The following is a 16,735-nucleotide window of genomic DNA, read 5'->3' on the forward strand; positions in this document are numbered from 1 at the left end:
TTCGAATGACGGACTTTATCAGGTGGAAAAGGATTTCAAAACAAACCAAATCCCAATATAGAATTGAATTTAAATCCCCTTTGTTAAATCAAAAACTTTATTTTTTATTACTAATTACTGCCAGACCTTTAGATTTAAGAAATAACATAAAGTAGGCTAAAACATCTTAAAAAGTAACGCATCACTCCCCGGATCTAAACAAACTGATGTGTATCTGCTTGAAAATGCTTCCAAAGCCTTTGCTAGGGATTTAGGACTCTGGTGAACCACAGTGAGAGTCATTATCTACATTATCTACGGATGGAGAAAACGTGGAACAGCAGGGAACCTTCGTATTACAGCTAACAACATTTTTAATACTGCATCAGAGCCTCATCCATTAGGCTAACCAACTAGCAATCTACGACGAGCCATCTTCCCTGGGTTGAGTTCAGTTCTTACGACTCAACAATAAGGAGACACTGGCAAAAATTGGAACTCCGCAATAGAGTTTTCGTGGGGAAACTACTGCTGACCAAAAAGGACGCAAAGACCCAACGCATATTTGCTCTTAAAAATAACAATAGAATAAAACAAAAAGATGTTGATGATATTGACGCCAGTGATGCTGCGGTGAAATACAGCGATGCTGCATTTCAGTGTTCAGCGAACTCGAGACAGAACTCTCAGTTTTTCGCTCACCGCTCACAGTCAGAGCTTCTGATGTGCCCGTTGACATGCAACTTGAAATTATTGATTTTCAGAGTGATGTAGAATTGAAGGACAAATTTGCATCAGTTGGCTTGGACACATTTTACAAGTGTCTCCTACCAGGCTGTCCTAAATTGACAGCACTGGCTGCAAAAATGTCCATGTTTGGGACTACCTGCCTTTGTGAGCAAATTGTCTCACTATTGAATATAAATAAAACAAAGCTGCGCTCAAAGCTCACATATAAGCACTTTAATGAGATTCTGAAACTGGCTGCTGCTCAGGACATGATGCCTGATGTTGATGTTCTTGTCCAGGATAAAAGATGCCAAATTTCAGGGGCAAAAACTGAGTAAAACCAAATCCTATGGAATGTTACTGACAATGTTGCACTATTAAAGAAATATAGCTTTGAATATTTGCTGAATTCATTCTGTTAAAGTTAGTGCTAGTCAGCAACAGATTTACAACAAAGAGTTTTGTTGAGTAAAATATACATGTTATGTATGTAAGTTTTTCTATATGTATACATTTTGTGCATCAACAAGAAAGGTGAGGAATCTACTTAATCAAACGTCTGTTTGAAACAGCTGCCACTAAAGACTTCAAATGTGTGAAGTCAAATAATTTGTTCAAATTGCTTCCCAGATGTGGAAAATTGATTTTAAATCATTTCTTAATTTGTATCTGTTTAATGTATTCTGTCATGCAGGGCAATGTTTTAAGTTAATAATGAATAAATGTTTTTGCAACATTGTGCGATCACTGTGATCAGTTCTTATGCATAATGCACTTAAATAAACGTTTAACTGAGTAAAAGTATTGTTGAAATTGCCCATACCTTTCTTAAAAACTCTGAGGTTATTCACAATATATTTTGTAAAAGTGAAATTTGTTTAATATAAAAATCAACAAGTCCACTTTTGTTTTAGTTCTATTTAATCTTGCAATGAGTTTACTAGTGTGGCCCCCTTGAGATCAGACTAAGCTGTATGCGGCCCCTAAAAAAAGTGAGTTTGACACCCCTGACTTAAAGCATGAGAAAACAGAGGTCCATTATGTAGGACATTTGATATCGCCCTTAACTGTCCAGTCTATTAATATAGGAGAAGATTCATTTTAATGTCTGAGTCTGACAATATCTGCATCTCCTGTCTATTGTCCTATTGATATGAAACTTATACCAGTAGTTTAGAGAACAAGTGTGATTATGTAGAAAAGGTGAAATCCCACTTAACTCCTTATTTCTTCAAGATAAGAGGGGGATGCATTTTTTGGCAAAGCTAATTATTAGCTTGCCGATATATACATGGCCTATCTACTTCCCACAAATATAATCTTATTGATATGAAACTCATACCAGTAGTTTGTATAATAGGTGTGATTATGCAGAAAGCCTTACTATGTGTCTGAGTTAGCAGGGATGCTTATTTTGGCACAGCAAATTATTAGCCTGCCGATATTTGCAAGCCCTGTTTTTCAGCTCGAAATGTGTCAATACAGATATGAAAATCATACCAATAACTTAGTGGAAACAGGACTGTAATCTTGTATATTTAAAGTGGTTTATTGCCTCGTGGTAAACGCACCATAATGGTGCGTTCACACCAAACACGTTACTTGCATCAAAAACGCCTCCGATGCTTCAAGGTCGACGCCTGTGCACTTTGAATGCAGACGCTTGACACCAAATGCTTGACAACTAGCATTTGGTGCGTCTGGTGTACATTAAAAGACTGTGGAGGCGCGTCGAGGGCACGTCAGCTCTAGCCGTTGTTTTCCGTTGGACGCTCTTGACGCCTCAAACGCTCCAAACGATTCAAAACGCCCAATGGCCTTCGTCGAGCCTCCACATAGACTTTGACTGTAAACCAGACGCGCCTGACGCTCAAAACGAGTTTGGTGTGAACGCAGCAAAGTGGACACGCGTCGAACTTGAAGCTTTGGGCACGTTTTTGACGTAACGCGTTTGGTGTGAACGCACCATTAGACAACCCCAAACCTTGACGTTACCAGAACACAAAACTACTCCTAACCTCAGTCTAAACTTAATCTACACCTTAACCCAGATACTAAATATAATGCTTCACAGCATTAGGATCAGCCTTCAACAACATAAATAAGTGAACAATAGAGACTATAGAGTCACCCTTATGTCAAAATGCCCCCCGCCCCCTACACACACACACAGAAACACCCACAGACACACAGATGGTGTGCTGAGCAGGGCAGGGGTCACCCCTCTCCCCTTCACGCTGTGTATCAGGAAGACAATCTGTTTAAAACTAGAGGTATTACAACACTCCAAATCTATTTACATTTCTCTAGGTATAATATATACTATATATTATTATTGATTAAGTGTTAACACTTATTGTTTTTCATACTTAATTGTATTCTTTTTAAAAAATCATAGAGGTGAGAAGGAGTATATGAAAACAAAGTGTCACAAAGATGGGATTAACAGATGTCAAAAGAATGATTATTTTTTTAAGAAGGGGGAGAGAGAGAGGCATCCAGTCACCAGAAATTAAAAGCAATTAATTATTAAGGTCATAAATCACTCTATCGATTAAATTTTGACATATTGTGCTGTGGTAGCTGAAGGAGGAACAGCTTATCCTGCTCTCTCTCGTCCTTACTGATAACTTTGCCTGTGAGTTACTTTTTAAAGTGACAGTTTTTATAGTTATATTTACATTATCGACATGATAACTGGATTACTTCAAACCTACGGACTGGGGGATTTTCTTACTTTTACCTTTATTTTTTTTACCTTACTTTTCTTCATATCCAAGTTGAACCAGGGCAAAATGCCTCCAGCTAACCCCAAGGGACATTAGCAGTATTATACAACGACTTCAGTCTATAGAAATGAAGATCAAACAGCTGGAGGTGAACTTTGAGATCAACGCTACCTGTGGAAATCAGACAACTCTTCCTCAAATCAACGGAGAGGCCGTACGCCTCGCATCAAGCAGCTCACCCTGGAACGCTCTGGGTGCCAAGCCGAAGCAAAAGTCTCACACTGCAGATCCGTGGAGACAACTAACAGGGAGAAATCCCTCACCTGGACGAATCGGCGTGGCCGGCTCTGAGCCGAAACCCACCTTCAACTTCAACACCTGCTAAACCAAAAGAAAACAAACAAGCAGCTGCAACCAAAACGGTTCTACCGACCGCGCTCCCAAGGACAGAGCGACCCGCCGGGGCCTCAAGACATTCTGATTCTGTGGGAATCCCACTGAAAAACAGATTTTCTGCACTCCAGCCTGAGCCTCTGAGTGAAACCTCGCCTTCAAACATCAACAATGAGGCAATACCAACACATCCACCCCCCCAAACCCCAAAGGACAAAGCAGGTAAACCACCAGCTAAACGAAAAGTATCCCAAAAGTGCTTATTGTTGGAGATGAGGCAGTAAATGGAATCAGTCATGTTTGCAATCACAAGAAAATGAGAGTGATTTCTTCTCCTGGTGACACTGTATCTGATTTAACTCGCAAAGTTCTCTCTCTAACCGCTGATCAGCCAAATATTTATGTTACTTTAGTTGTGCATGTTGGAGCCAACAATCTGGCAAAGCAGAAACTTCTGAAAAAGGACTTTAATATTCTTCTGAACACTATGGGAAAGTTAAAAATGAAGTTATTTCTCAGTGGTCCAATTCCATCAGACAAAAAACACTCCAGGCTGGGCATGATAAACAAATGGCTGATTAAAACCTGCTCTGCCAGCTCAGTGACCTTCATCAATAACCTCTAGATCTATTGGCAGCGCTTTCACCTTTTTTGGAAGAGGCGGACGCAATCTTAATAAACATGGGACAAAGCTACTCACTGCAAATCCATCCATCCATCTTCTTCTGCTTATCCGGGATCGGGTCGCGGTGGTAGCAGCTTCAGAAGGGAGGCCCAGACTTCCCTCTCCCCAGCCACTTGTTCCAGCTCTCCCGGGGGAATCCCAAGGCGTTCCCAGGCCATAGTCATTGTTTATAGCCCCTCATATAGACATAGTCCCTCCAGCGTGTCCTGGTTCTTCCCTGGGGTCTCCTCCCGGTGGGACGTGCCCGAGCCACCTCACCAGGGAGGCATCCAGGAGGCATCCTGACCAGATGCCCGAGCCACCTCAACTGGCTCCTCTCGACGTGAAGCAGCAGCGGCTCTACTCTGAGTCCCTCCCGGATGACTGAGCTTCTCACCCTATCTCTAAGGGAGAGCCCAGCCACCCTACGGAGAAAACACATTTCGGCCGCTTGTATCCACGATCTCGTTCTTTCGGTCATGACCCAAAGCTCATGACCATAGATGAGGGTGGGAACGTAGATCAACCGGTAAATCGAGAGCTTCGCTTTTTGGCTCAGCTTTCTCTTCACCACGACGGACTGGTACAGCACCCGCTTAATGGCAGACGCTGTGCCAATCCACCTGTCGATCTCCCGCTCGCTTCTTCCCCCATTCGTGAACAAGATCCCGAGATACTTGAACTCCTCCACTTGGGGCAGGACAACGCCCCCCACCCCGACCCAAAGAAGGCACTCTACCCTTTTCCGGGGTAGAATCAGGCCATGATGAGAACCAATGTGCTCCTGGAACGGACACAGAAGACTTTAGAAATTAAAAGACAACCAGTTCCCTATCGTTCCCGACTCGTATATGTCCAGAAAAGTGCGCCCGATTCTCTGAAATATTGTTCTCTTTGGAGTTTCTTCCAACAACAAGATCTCATCCTCTGATTTTTTTGCTGTCCTGGATTTGGCTCTGTCCAGCTTCATTTTCAATACAACAATTTCTTTGTTAAGTTGATCATTTTCCCTTTCCAGCCATTCAATCTTTTCAGTCATCTTCCTCAGAGAATCCCGTGCGTTTTCTTTTATGGTTTTGTTTGTCCGTTCCTGGAGCACATTGGTTCTCATCACGGCCTCGTAGTCAGTTTGTAATCGTTGTGTCATATTCCTGGCTTCGTCCAAATCTGAATTGAGTCGTCTGATTTTATGTTCATAATGTTCATTGCGACATCGTAGCATCTCATTCACTGTTTGACAGTTTCTAACGTCGCTCTTGCTCTGGCTATGTTGGAGACACCCGATTTTTTTCCTCAACATTGCCACCATGTCTTTGAGCTGCTTGTTTTCGCGCTCGTATTTCATGCAGCTCCTCTCAAAACTGCTTGTTCTTTCCACCAGGAAAACGTTTCCTCCCATTGATGTAGTCTTTACTTTTGCCAAAAAATAATCCTTCTCTGCCATGGTACTTGTCTCTTCGTGTCGAACCTAAAACCGCAAATGAATTTTTCTGTGGAATCTGGGAATACAGAGACAGTGACCAGTGATGTCACAGACAGGATGAGTGACATCACTGCTTCACATCAAAGCCACAAGAAGTCTGTTGCGTGGGCGGGGGGGGGGGTGGGGGGGGAGGATGTTTTTTTTTAAACTTTATTCTCAGATACACTGTATAACGACAGAGTGAAACATTTGTTATGCCTCAAGAAAAACAAATACAGATAAACATATTCAAGAAAAAGCTAAGGGGCTTCGGTTCCCAACTCAAAGCAGTACAGATTTAAATTGTTTTAGTAGCTATTTTTTGTCAGAGTCTTTGATAGTCAGGATATAAAACTTAACTTCATTGTAAAATGCAGCAAGGCATGGCTTTCTTTACCTGGAACAATGAACATGATATTTAGCTAGTGGCAATAAAGGATTTATGAGAAACTCAGAATTGTTAAGCATGATTTTAGTGAGGCCAAGTAAGAAATCTTCCCATAACAGAATAAATTGTGCTTCTATGTTGTTGTGGATAAAGTCACACAGATTCTGCCAAAAGGCATCAACAAAGTTACAGCGCCAAAACAAGTGGACAACAGTTTAAGGATATGAATCACAAAATGTACAATTTACATCAAATTCTTTCTTGAATATAGAGTTCTCATAAAAGGATTAGTGCAAACATCTGCGATAGCTTTTCATTTTAAACGGGTAGGATATTCTGATGAAGTGATATTTTTGTGTTTTTGTCGTGTAAATTGTTCCAATGTTATGCTAAGCACAACTTCTAAGCTTCCACTTCAGTCTCGTCACATAAAGAAATGAGTGATCAGAAATGATCATATTTAACATTAAGACAGCCTGCTATAGTTTTCGTTTTGTAAACATCTTACACCGACTGAGCTATTTATCCCTGCTGCGGTAGGAAACGACGAGGCAGCACAGGTGGTCAGAACCACGGCTCATGTTAGATCCTTTTTTCTGGATACGGTGTGATTGATGATAAATTCTTGTTGAACTTCTGTCTTTTTTTTCTGTTTTGTTTTTTTTTTCCTCTTAAAATAGCCGAGGATTCTTCTGCAAGGCTGCTGGACGATTTGTTTCGCAACACTAAAACTGTTCCCTGCATTTACTGGCTGCCCTCACAGAGGAGCAGCTGAGAGACGCCACAGCTTTTACACTGATTTTAAATGGGTTTTTTTTCCTTTTTGTTGCCTTATAAACACAACCTTCAGCGTATTTTGTTTGAATTTTAATTAACATAATTGCAAAGTTTAAGCAGAAAGAATTTTTTGAACAGTTTTTCATTATAATTGTTTGAAAAGTGTGACATTCTAATATTCCAAAATAAAACTCAGCCAATTGCTTCTTTTTTTTTCTTTTCTTGATCTGTTAACATGTAATAAATGCACTGCAAAAACACAAACTCTGACCAAGTAGTTTTGGTCTAGTTTTTTAGTACATGAAGTAAGACAAAACTAACTTCATGTAGTTAGTTTTGTCTTACTAACTACAAGTTATTAAGACATTTTCATTTAAAAATGAATTTAAATTCATTTTTAAATTTTTTATTTAAAAATTATTTACTTTTCAAAGTAAATAATTCCTTAATATTAATTTTTAAAAAGTACTAGTTCCTCTGACGGATCAAACTTTTAACAAGATATTTTTCCCATAAGTGAAATAATCTGCCAGTCGAACTAATACTTCTTTAAAATCAATGCTAAGGAATTATTAACTTAAAACAATCTCCTCTGTTGTGTGTAAAAGTTACTTGTAACAGACAGAATACACATAAAAAGTAAAAGCAAAGTGCAGTACTAACTGGTGCATCAAACCAGAAGGATATCATAATTACCGGCAAAATAAAACACATTCAGATTTGTTCTATATAAAAAAAAAAGTTATTCAGAACTTGATTTAAATAACTGTAAATGTCCACATCTCGAATGAGTAAATCAAAAAGCTAATTTATTTCAATAATATTAAAAGTTGGCCTCCATATGGATTCCTTGCACACAATGTTATACATCTACAGCATTTATTTCTAATTATTTCACACCTGGGCTCCAACGCATGCCCCGATGAAGGAGGATTTGGTAACGTAATTAGATTAGATGTGTTGCCACCCCTTCGCCACTAGAGGCAGTAGCAGGCCCGAAAAGATGCGACTAAGGAGGAGATTTAGAAGTACACCGAAAGCTACACAATTTGTTAAAAAGTGTGAGCTCCTTCACCCGTTTCCATATAAGGTATGAGTCTGACAGTGGTCCGTCCCTGCCCCTTTCTGTTTGCTGCAGCGAGGTGTACTTGACGCTTTTAGCTCAAAATAGGTAGTACGATTAATCTGCATTATGCAACAGGAGCTGCTTTATATGCAAATGTCTGTAAAACCTTGTCAATTTGCCACTAATGTCGAAAAAACACAATTTGCATATGCGATGTTTCCATTAAATAAGGAATGGAATTAAAATCACATTGAAATGAGTTTGTTCAGTGATAAGTCATTAAAAAATATGCTGCGTGATCATCCTCCAACTACTTCCTGTTGTCTTCGTGGTTTCCACCAGCGACAACATCCTGCTGTTGATCATGTGACTGGTGTGATGCGAAAAATGTGTTTCCACTGCAGTTTTGCAAACTAAACCAATTTCGGTACGGTAAAAAAAAAAACATCATAGCGCCAAAACTATCGAAAAAAATGGTGTGGTTCCATTAAGTGAATTTATTTTCGAAATGTTAAATTGCACAATTATGGTAAATGGAAACGCAGCTACAGACGAGGTAAACGTTGTAGATTAATCACATGTGTTAGCACATAAACGTTGAAAGCTCGTTTTTAAACAAAAAGAACAGCAAAAGTGTTGATTCCCTTCAAAAAAACAAAGAATCCTGCACCAGACTGGTGTCTACAGACCCCGAACCTCTCTATTTATCTGCAGCCACATGTGGTGGGGCCAACACGTCTCAGCCAGACAAATAAATGGCCAGCCAGAGTCGGGGAGGCCACATATGGTGCACAGACTGGAAGCATATATACAGAAAGCACAGAAAACAGGTGCACACTGGTCTCTGAAACTGGTGAAATAAACCATGAGAAGTTTGGAGAGAAAGAGATGGGGGGGCGGGGGGAAATCTAGCGGCAGAGGGAGAGACACTGGCTGTTTATGTGACAGCGGCACATCTGGAATCATTTGATACTTGAATTTATTTTTTTTACTGTCCAGTTTCAACCCAGCCGGCAACATCACACAGGATTTTTACTCTGGTATAAATCAAAAGGTGATTGGGGTCAAACTTGTTGACGGAAACTTCTGTGCAAGCCTGAAATATAGACGTTAAACACACGTCACTTAGAAGAGCAACTAACATCATCTTCAAAACAATATTATCACCCTGTTATATTTTATATTACGTGGGGCTGAAAATATTTGACTTTACATCATTAGTGTCATTGGTTGTTTTTTTTCCCCCCCTCCATTACGGAAATGGTTCAACACTGCCCTCTACAGGAAAAATGAACTCAGTTCAGGTGGTTAAAATTTATTAATATCTATTACATACCAGTATTGTACAAACACTAACAGACATCAGCTAAATTTTGTTACATGTATACAGTTACATCAGTTATATTGTAATATGAAATATTTCAATTATGCCTCAAAGCGTTCGTACTAGTCTACTTAACAGAGCTCAGTCTCAGTGAGACTACTTTAGAACATTGCACTTCAAAAGTTACGTCCTGATCAGTGTCGTCTCAATCAACTAGGGCTATTTTTCAAGCAGTGAATGCAAGTACTCAATGCAACTCGGAAAAAAAAAAAAAATAGTCTAAGAGCGTCTAGAAATCTAACAAGGCAACATGTGAGCTTTTAAAAACGACTTGGAGCACTTGCACGTCTCGCTAGTCTTTTGAAATACGCGACCAAAAAGCCTGCAGCGAATCCCTTAAGCAACCGAGCCTTTCATAAAGACGTGCCAATATTTGAAGTTCTAAGAGAATGCTCAAATGTTTCCGGGTCTTAAAGGTAATCGGGCACTTCTGTGTTGCAGCGGAAAGTAACTTGCATCAATTAGTGACGTGAAGAATCGACGAGAGACGAACGCCCGTTATTCTGTTAGCAGACGCTTAACGATCGCAGCTGAAAGTAGAAAAACACCAGACGACGATGACTTCGCTGTAACTTTTAAGACGCACGAACGTGATGCTGTTGGTTCCGCTCTCCTGCCGTGTTGTTGAGTAACTGGGCAACAAGTTAAGCCGATTTTCTGAAAAGTCTCAAAGGTGTTAACAAAGCCTGTAAAAAAAAATTACCACACGCCGAAACACTGAACTGGATTACGTCGAGTTGGTTTTTTTTGGTCCGCGCTGTAAAGTGAACTCTCCGAGACGGAGAGAGGCTAGAGTAGAGAGTGAAGAGTGATAGAAAACAGAGCATGTAGTGGCATCCTGTTACGTCACAGCGGAATAAGGCCGGGTGAGGCGTGGACGTGAATGTAAATGTGTGATTCAGTGCAAGATCTCAATGAGCAGACGCTTAAAGTCTCCCCCACACTCCGAGTCCAGGGCGTCTTTCAGGGTGACGTCGTACTTCTCCAGGTACATGTCCTTCACCGTTTCCAGGTCGATCTGAGGGTTGGAAACAAGGACAGCGGTGCATACATAACATTTATATTCCATAATATTTATATTTTTATTGCTTGATGCATCATCAATGACTCAAAATACATAAATGTACCATCAAATGAATGGAAAATTCTTCAAGTCGGTGTAAAAAGTTATTGTCTTTTACTAGAGGGATGGCTAGAGAAGCCAAAAATTGTGCTCAAGTTCTACTTTAACTGTATTTTTACTCAAGTAAAAAGTAGCTGTCCAAGAAATGACTCAAGAGTAAAAATGCGTTTAGCAAAAAAGAAGAAAAAGAAGAAATCAAAGAATCAAACGTTTAATAATTAGAGATTACCTACCCTAGGCATGTATGACTAAAGTTCTGTACAGAAAGGCAGTAAACATTTATAGCACTGCACTTTTGCAAGAAGTGAAGCGTCGCAATCATACCTTTCACACACACACACGTTTGCGGGGCCATCTTTGTGGGGACTTTCCATTTACTTCCATTCATTTCTACAGCCTAAACCCTACCTGTATCCTAACCAAATCTCAATTCACAACTTGGTCCTAAATCTGACCCCTGACCCAAAAACAGCGTTTCCCCTTGTGGTGACCAGGCTTCGGTCCTCACAAAGAGCAGTTGGTCCCCACAACGTAGTATGTGTCAGGAAAATGGTCCCCATAAGGTATTACAAACAAACGCACACACACACACACACTTTACCTCGGAGCGGCCTACGATGATGCGTATGAGCGTGTCTTCATCAGTGCCAAGTCCCTTCATTGCAGCATTAAGGCGTCGAGCAAAATACAGCTGCGGGTTCTTGGCACACCTCACTGTCAGTCAAAACACACACACATGAAATCAGCAGGCGTCGGTCGTAATGAAATAAAGTGATCAAAAGCTTCTGCTTACCAAGAGTAACATAGCAATCCTTGAGGGTTCCCGTCGCCTCGGCGTCAATCGTGTCCAAAATGTCCGTCCCCGAAAGCTGCATGCGAACAAGGCAGCATGAACGTGCGTGAAATTGATGAAAGGAAGCGTACGGATTCTTTTTGGTGTAGGTGCGCTACGGTGCGGTACGTACGGACTCGTAGGCCTTAAAGGTGGCCTGAAGCTGCATGTAGTTCCTGTGCGTCAGGATGTAGGTGAAGGTCGACTCGTCCGTACCAAACCTGCCCTCACCTGCCTGTTGTGTACACAAAACGAAGACAATACGGCAACATATACGAGTGTCTGCAGTTGTATTGGATGTCTCTCTCGGACTGTTATTTGCTCACGGTTATTTGCTATCTCAGCCAGGCGTTGGAGAAATGAAGACATTATAGTTTTAGGAGTCTGGTTGTAAGTTCTTTGAGGACTAAGGAATGATCGTGAAGAGGTGATGAATTTCTATTTTTTTAAAAAGTAATGCATTTTTATGAAGAAGGAAAATTACACCGGCATCTGCCGAGTCGGTGACTTCTGAAAGCAGTTGGTGGAACCGGATTGTATTCAGGTGCGTCGGGGTTTGCGGGGGCCTAAATCTGATTGAATGCCTTTTGCTTTTCTGATTCTGTATTCGAAAGGAACTTTTGAAACCGTGAGCCCATTTCTTTCCACTTCACTCTCATGTTTTTCTTGAGCTGAATGTAACGTATATGAGTAGCCTGTGCTGGACACCTCAAAAAGAGACATGGCGTCCTGTTCGGCCAAACCCTCGTCCACCTCGTAGCCCTCGTCTCTGCTCGCCTGCGAAGGAAGACGTGGGAGAGCAAAGAGAGGGACGAGGATCAGAAAGATGGGTGGAAAGAGAAACAGAGAGAGAGAGAGAGAGAGAGCGTTAGGGGCAAGTCAAAGAGAGTGGACAACAAGAACAACACCAGGCGTTTAATGGGATAGCGGTCATCTGGAGCTCATAAATAGGAAACTGTTGGAGGCCACTGAAGTTCCCCAGAACGGCACTGCTGTAAAACGTGAGTCACTCTCTCTGTTTGTCCTGATTTTTATTTTTTTTAAATACCCGAGGGAAGGAAGGAAACAGACAGGAAGCCGAGTCGGAGGGGGCATGGAGGCCCGAGCGTGCCAAGCTATGTGACGAATGTGGCAGTGGGCGAGCCGAGGCACCGGCAATGACTCTGAGAAACAATCTGAGGGAGGAAGGACAAAAGCAGCGTTCTTCTCCCGCCTGGACTCTCCTTCCAGACTCAGGGGGGGCGGGACCGGAGGGAGCGCTTTCATTCGACAACCGAAACCCCAACAATGGTCGGTTTTTGTACCTGCAGCAGTGAGATCAGCAGGTTCCTAACGTCTCCGCTGGTATCGCCCTCTATGTCCGCCTCCAGGTCGCGCTCGTTCACTGAAAGGAAACAACACTTAGAAAACCAAACGCACGCTACCAAAAGACTTGAGCAGAAGTTCGCCTTCCAGCAGAATTTAGTTATTTATTTATTTTTGCTTTGTAGCAATTTTCGGAACCCAACCAAATGTGACAAAGTTCTTCCTGTCGTTAAGCTGGCTGTGTTTTTCAGAACAAACAGAAAACCAAAGCTGGTAGACAGTTTGAAAACCTACCCTGGACGTACGCCTCCTTGTAGCTCATGATATCCTGTGGGATAAACGAAGACGAGGCCGAGTGAAAGTCAACACCAACACACAGTTACAACACACCGGATCTCAGTTCTACAGTTTTGTTTGTTTTGTTGTTTTTTTTAATAAAAAAGGACAAAAGCTCAAACACAACGTACTCCTCCTTTTATTCAACACCACCAACCCAACTCGCTGCCCACCTCGTTCGTAGCCGTGCACAGGATCTCCACCAGGACAGCCTCGTCTGTTCCCGCCCCCTTCATCGCCTTCCTGAGCTCCTTGGCGAAGAACACCTGCGGCACGTCCAACATGGCCACCACGGCGTTTTCAAAGCTACCGGTGAGCTCCTTCTTCAGCACCTCCTCCAGCTCCTGACAGACAACACAGCTCAGCCGGGTTTGCGTCAGAGGGCAAACACACACACACACACACACAGAGCAGAACAGAGGAGGGCGGGGCACTCACATCGTCATACTTTTCAAAGTAGGCCTGTTTGATTGCCAGACGCTGAGCCGCAGAGCGGTTGGCCAGGATCTGGATGACAGCTTCCTCATCTGTGCCTGGAAAACATGAAGCAACACAGAAATTAGAAACTAGAGCGTCTCCCACGCAACTAATCATTAAAGGGGCGGTGTTATGGATTTTCCAGGCACAACGTGCTATTTTGTAGCACAATCAAGAAACTATGTTGCCTTCAGTTGTTATTTTTAAAAAAATGTTGTGAATATCGAACGAGACTTCAGGTCTCCGTCTCTTTAAGAAGCTCCTGCTCTGTCTGACGCTCCACCTTCAGGAAGTCGTCACAACGTTCCTCTTACATCGTTTACTTCGTTTTTACCAGCGTTTCACTGACAAGTAGCTCCTATAATGAGCTCAGCAGATGCTCATTTCCACCAGGTGTTTACTAATTGCTGCTGGCTAGTCTGAAGGAGCTCAGTGGGGAAGGCAGCCGCTCGTCTTCTGCATCCAGGGGAGATTAGTGGATTTCTCAAACATGCATGGAAGAGTCAAGGCAACACTGCTGGTGTGTTTTTGATGGGGGAATAAAAATATAACATGATATAAAGCTATAGAAAAGTTACTTTTATATAGTATTGCCCCTTTAGGAACGTTCCAGTTTTAAAAAGATTTTCTAACAATGTTCCTAAAGATTTTTTTTTTTTTTTTTTTGGTTTCTGTGTACTTACCTAAACCTTTACATGCTTTTCTAATGTCTTTGATGTCAGCCGTAACGTCAAAGTCCTCAAATGGGACTACGGTGGGCTGAGGGGAGAAAACACAGACAGATGATTGAAATATTTATTTGCAAAAAAAAAAAAAAAAAAAATCACAAAGTGACTACAGTTAAAAGGAGACGCTGCAGAGGATTTGTTATGGTGTTGCATCCAGGAAGTAGTCTCTCCCGCGGGAGCAGGGTGCTGCTGCCTGTGCTGAGTCATGGGCCAGCAGCAGCAGCAGCAGCAGCAGCAGCAGCCTCTTCCTCTGCTCTCTTCCTCCTCTCCTCTCCCTCCCTCTCGTCAACACAATGCAGCCTCATTGATCTGAAATTCCCTGATGTATCCGCTTCTGGCAGAGCACACTCCCTGTTTACTGCGCACTTGCGTTTCATGCGGTTTCCACTAATTGGAGAAAATGACAAAGCTGAGTTCTTTTTTTGTGTGAAATTTAGGCTTCTTATTTGTATTTTTACTCGTAAAACTGATCAAATTCCATTTTCTAAACAAACTATTAAAAAAAAAAAAAATCAAAAATGTTACTCCTCTCAAAGTAGTCACTTTAATTGGATTCTAACTCAGAGGTGCGTAAATTAGCAGAACAAGTTGGGGGATAAAAAAAAAAGATTACTACCTACCTGCACGTTGCCCATATTGTGCGCACGGATCCCTGCTGTGAAGCGGCTGGGGAATGAACTGGCTGCTTTTTGCGTCCTGATGTGTTGCTGCTGTGTGCTGTGATGTGTCACGCGTGGCGTGAGCAGCAGTCGGGATGGGCAGGACCGGACCGGACCGGACCGGACCGGGCTGGGCCGGATAGGGGCGGGGGCTGCCGAGGCGCAGCTCGGCAATGTCCGCTGGCTGGCTCAAGGATGGCGTCACATATGGAGGTATGTTAAAGTCACAATACTCAATATTCAAATTATGCTCCCGGCATAGAGGAGAAAATTTTATTTAAAAGATACAAAATTAGCTGAGAGGATTTAGTATGTATGTGTGTGCGAGTTTTTTTATTTTTTATTTTTTTGATTTGAAGATGTATAGTAAAAAAATTAATTTCTGAAGTTACATCTCCGTCCGGTTGATGGCGGTAATGCACAAAGTCTGTAAACTGCCATAAAACGCAACAGAAGAAGAAGAAGAAGATTTTTTTTTTGATTTTTAACAAAACATTTATTGCACAATATTTTAACAATAAAAACATTACATGATCAGGTCAAAGGACACTAAAACACCCAATAAATAGTTACAATAGCAGCTTATTATATTTTAGGTCTCCCTGATCGGAAATGGTGCACAGTACATTATGAAAACCCCACAGTTCTAAAAAACCCCTCAGATTCCTGGTGGCTCTGTAGAAACAAAACTCTAATCTCAACCTGGCCTTAATATTGACCTTCCACAGAGCCACCGCGTCGAGTTGAGGTCCAGCCTGCATTTTGTCTCGTCGAGTTATATAAATAGCCATTTTGGCTTCGGCTATTAAATAATTTAAAAGACGAGATTTAAAACTTGTGGATCGGCTGTGATGTACACCATTAATAAAAAGGGAATTGGTAAAAACCATGCCAAAAAGGCTAAAAACGCTCATTAAAAAATTAAAAAAACTAGTTAACCGTACACAATCTGTAAAAACATGAAACACACTCTCAGACAAACTGCAAAATGGACACTCGTTTAAAACCCCAGGACTGATGACCGATAAAAACGAGTTTGTGGCGATAGCGCCGTGCAAAATCCGCCACTGCAGATCACCAGTCCGTTTTTTGATTGGAGGCTTGTATAAAGTCCTCCATTGAGGTTTTTGTCCTCCGAGTCTGTCGCTCCACACGCTGACGGGTCTTTTGCAGAGAGTTCTCTTGTGTAGGATCTTTACACAGTATTTGTACAGCACTTTTGCGCTGCTGTTATTTAAGTCTGCCCCCGAGTCCGTAAAATGCAGCAAGGGACCACTGTCCTCCTCAACATCTGGGACCAGGGACACATCCGGGAACATGTCTTTTGAGTCAGGCAGGCACTCCTTCATGGCATACAGCTGCAACAGCCTCCTCTCCTCGGCCGTCATCCGCCCCTTTATCAGCTCCAGGAAGCGCTGTGTCAGTCTGGCGGACCGAACCCCAAGCAGCTGGCCGACTTCCTGGATGTTATTGAAGTCCGGTCCAGCCACCTCCACCAGCCGCCGCACGGTCACCGTCCCGGACCTGGACAGCACCTCAGCAAGGCCCGGCACGGTGCTATCCCGGACATCCATTTTTGCTCCACAGACCAACGGTTCCTCTAAAAGCCAATGCAGAGAATTATGCGTTTTCGATCTGTGCAGTTTAAAAAAAGCACACGATTTAAAAACACTCTGATAAAACTGAGGCAACCCTTTTAACTTT

At 42.1% G+C, this 16,735-nt stretch overlaps 1 protein-coding gene across 1 annotated transcript; it reads right to left on the bottom strand.

The window, feature by feature from the left end:
- Positions 1-9,486: 9,486 nt before the first annotated feature.
- On the bottom strand, positions 9,487-15,163 carry LOC116722146 (annexin A13-like). Its single transcript, XM_032566327.1, has 11 exons — positions 14,993-15,163; positions 14,328-14,403; positions 13,606-13,700; positions 13,341-13,511; positions 13,126-13,159; positions 12,831-12,910; positions 12,235-12,303; positions 11,660-11,761; positions 11,488-11,563; positions 11,296-11,408; positions 9,487-10,589 (listed from the first exon to the last, which is right to left on the bottom strand). Exons 1-11 carry the CDS (start codon positions 15,005-15,007, stop codon positions 10,470-10,472), a joined length of 951 nt encoding a protein of 316 aa, XP_032422218.1. The 5' UTR covers positions 15,008-15,163; the 3' UTR covers positions 9,487-10,469.
- Between the last annotated feature and the right edge of the window lie 1,572 nt (positions 15,164-16,735).

This window comes from Xiphophorus hellerii, chromosome 6 (genome assembly GCF_003331165.1).
Source record: "Xiphophorus hellerii strain 12219 chromosome 6, Xiphophorus_hellerii-4.1, whole genome shotgun sequence".
Lineage (NCBI taxonomy): Eukaryota > Metazoa > Chordata > Actinopteri > Cyprinodontiformes > Poeciliidae > Xiphophorus > Xiphophorus hellerii.

What these genes read in the sequence shown, in the direction of transcription:
- LOC116722146 (XM_032566327.1), bottom strand. An exon ending in CAAGGAGGCGTACGTCCAGG is followed by an intron (nt 12,911 to 13,125) that starts GTAGGTTTTCAA and finishes GTTTCCTTTCAG; the next exon opens with TGAACGAGCGCGACCTGGAG. An exon ending in TCATCGTAGGCCGCTCCGAG is followed by an intron (nt 10,590 to 11,295) that starts GTAAAGTGTGTG and finishes TCCAACCCTCAG; the next exon opens with ATCGACCTGGAAACGGTGAA.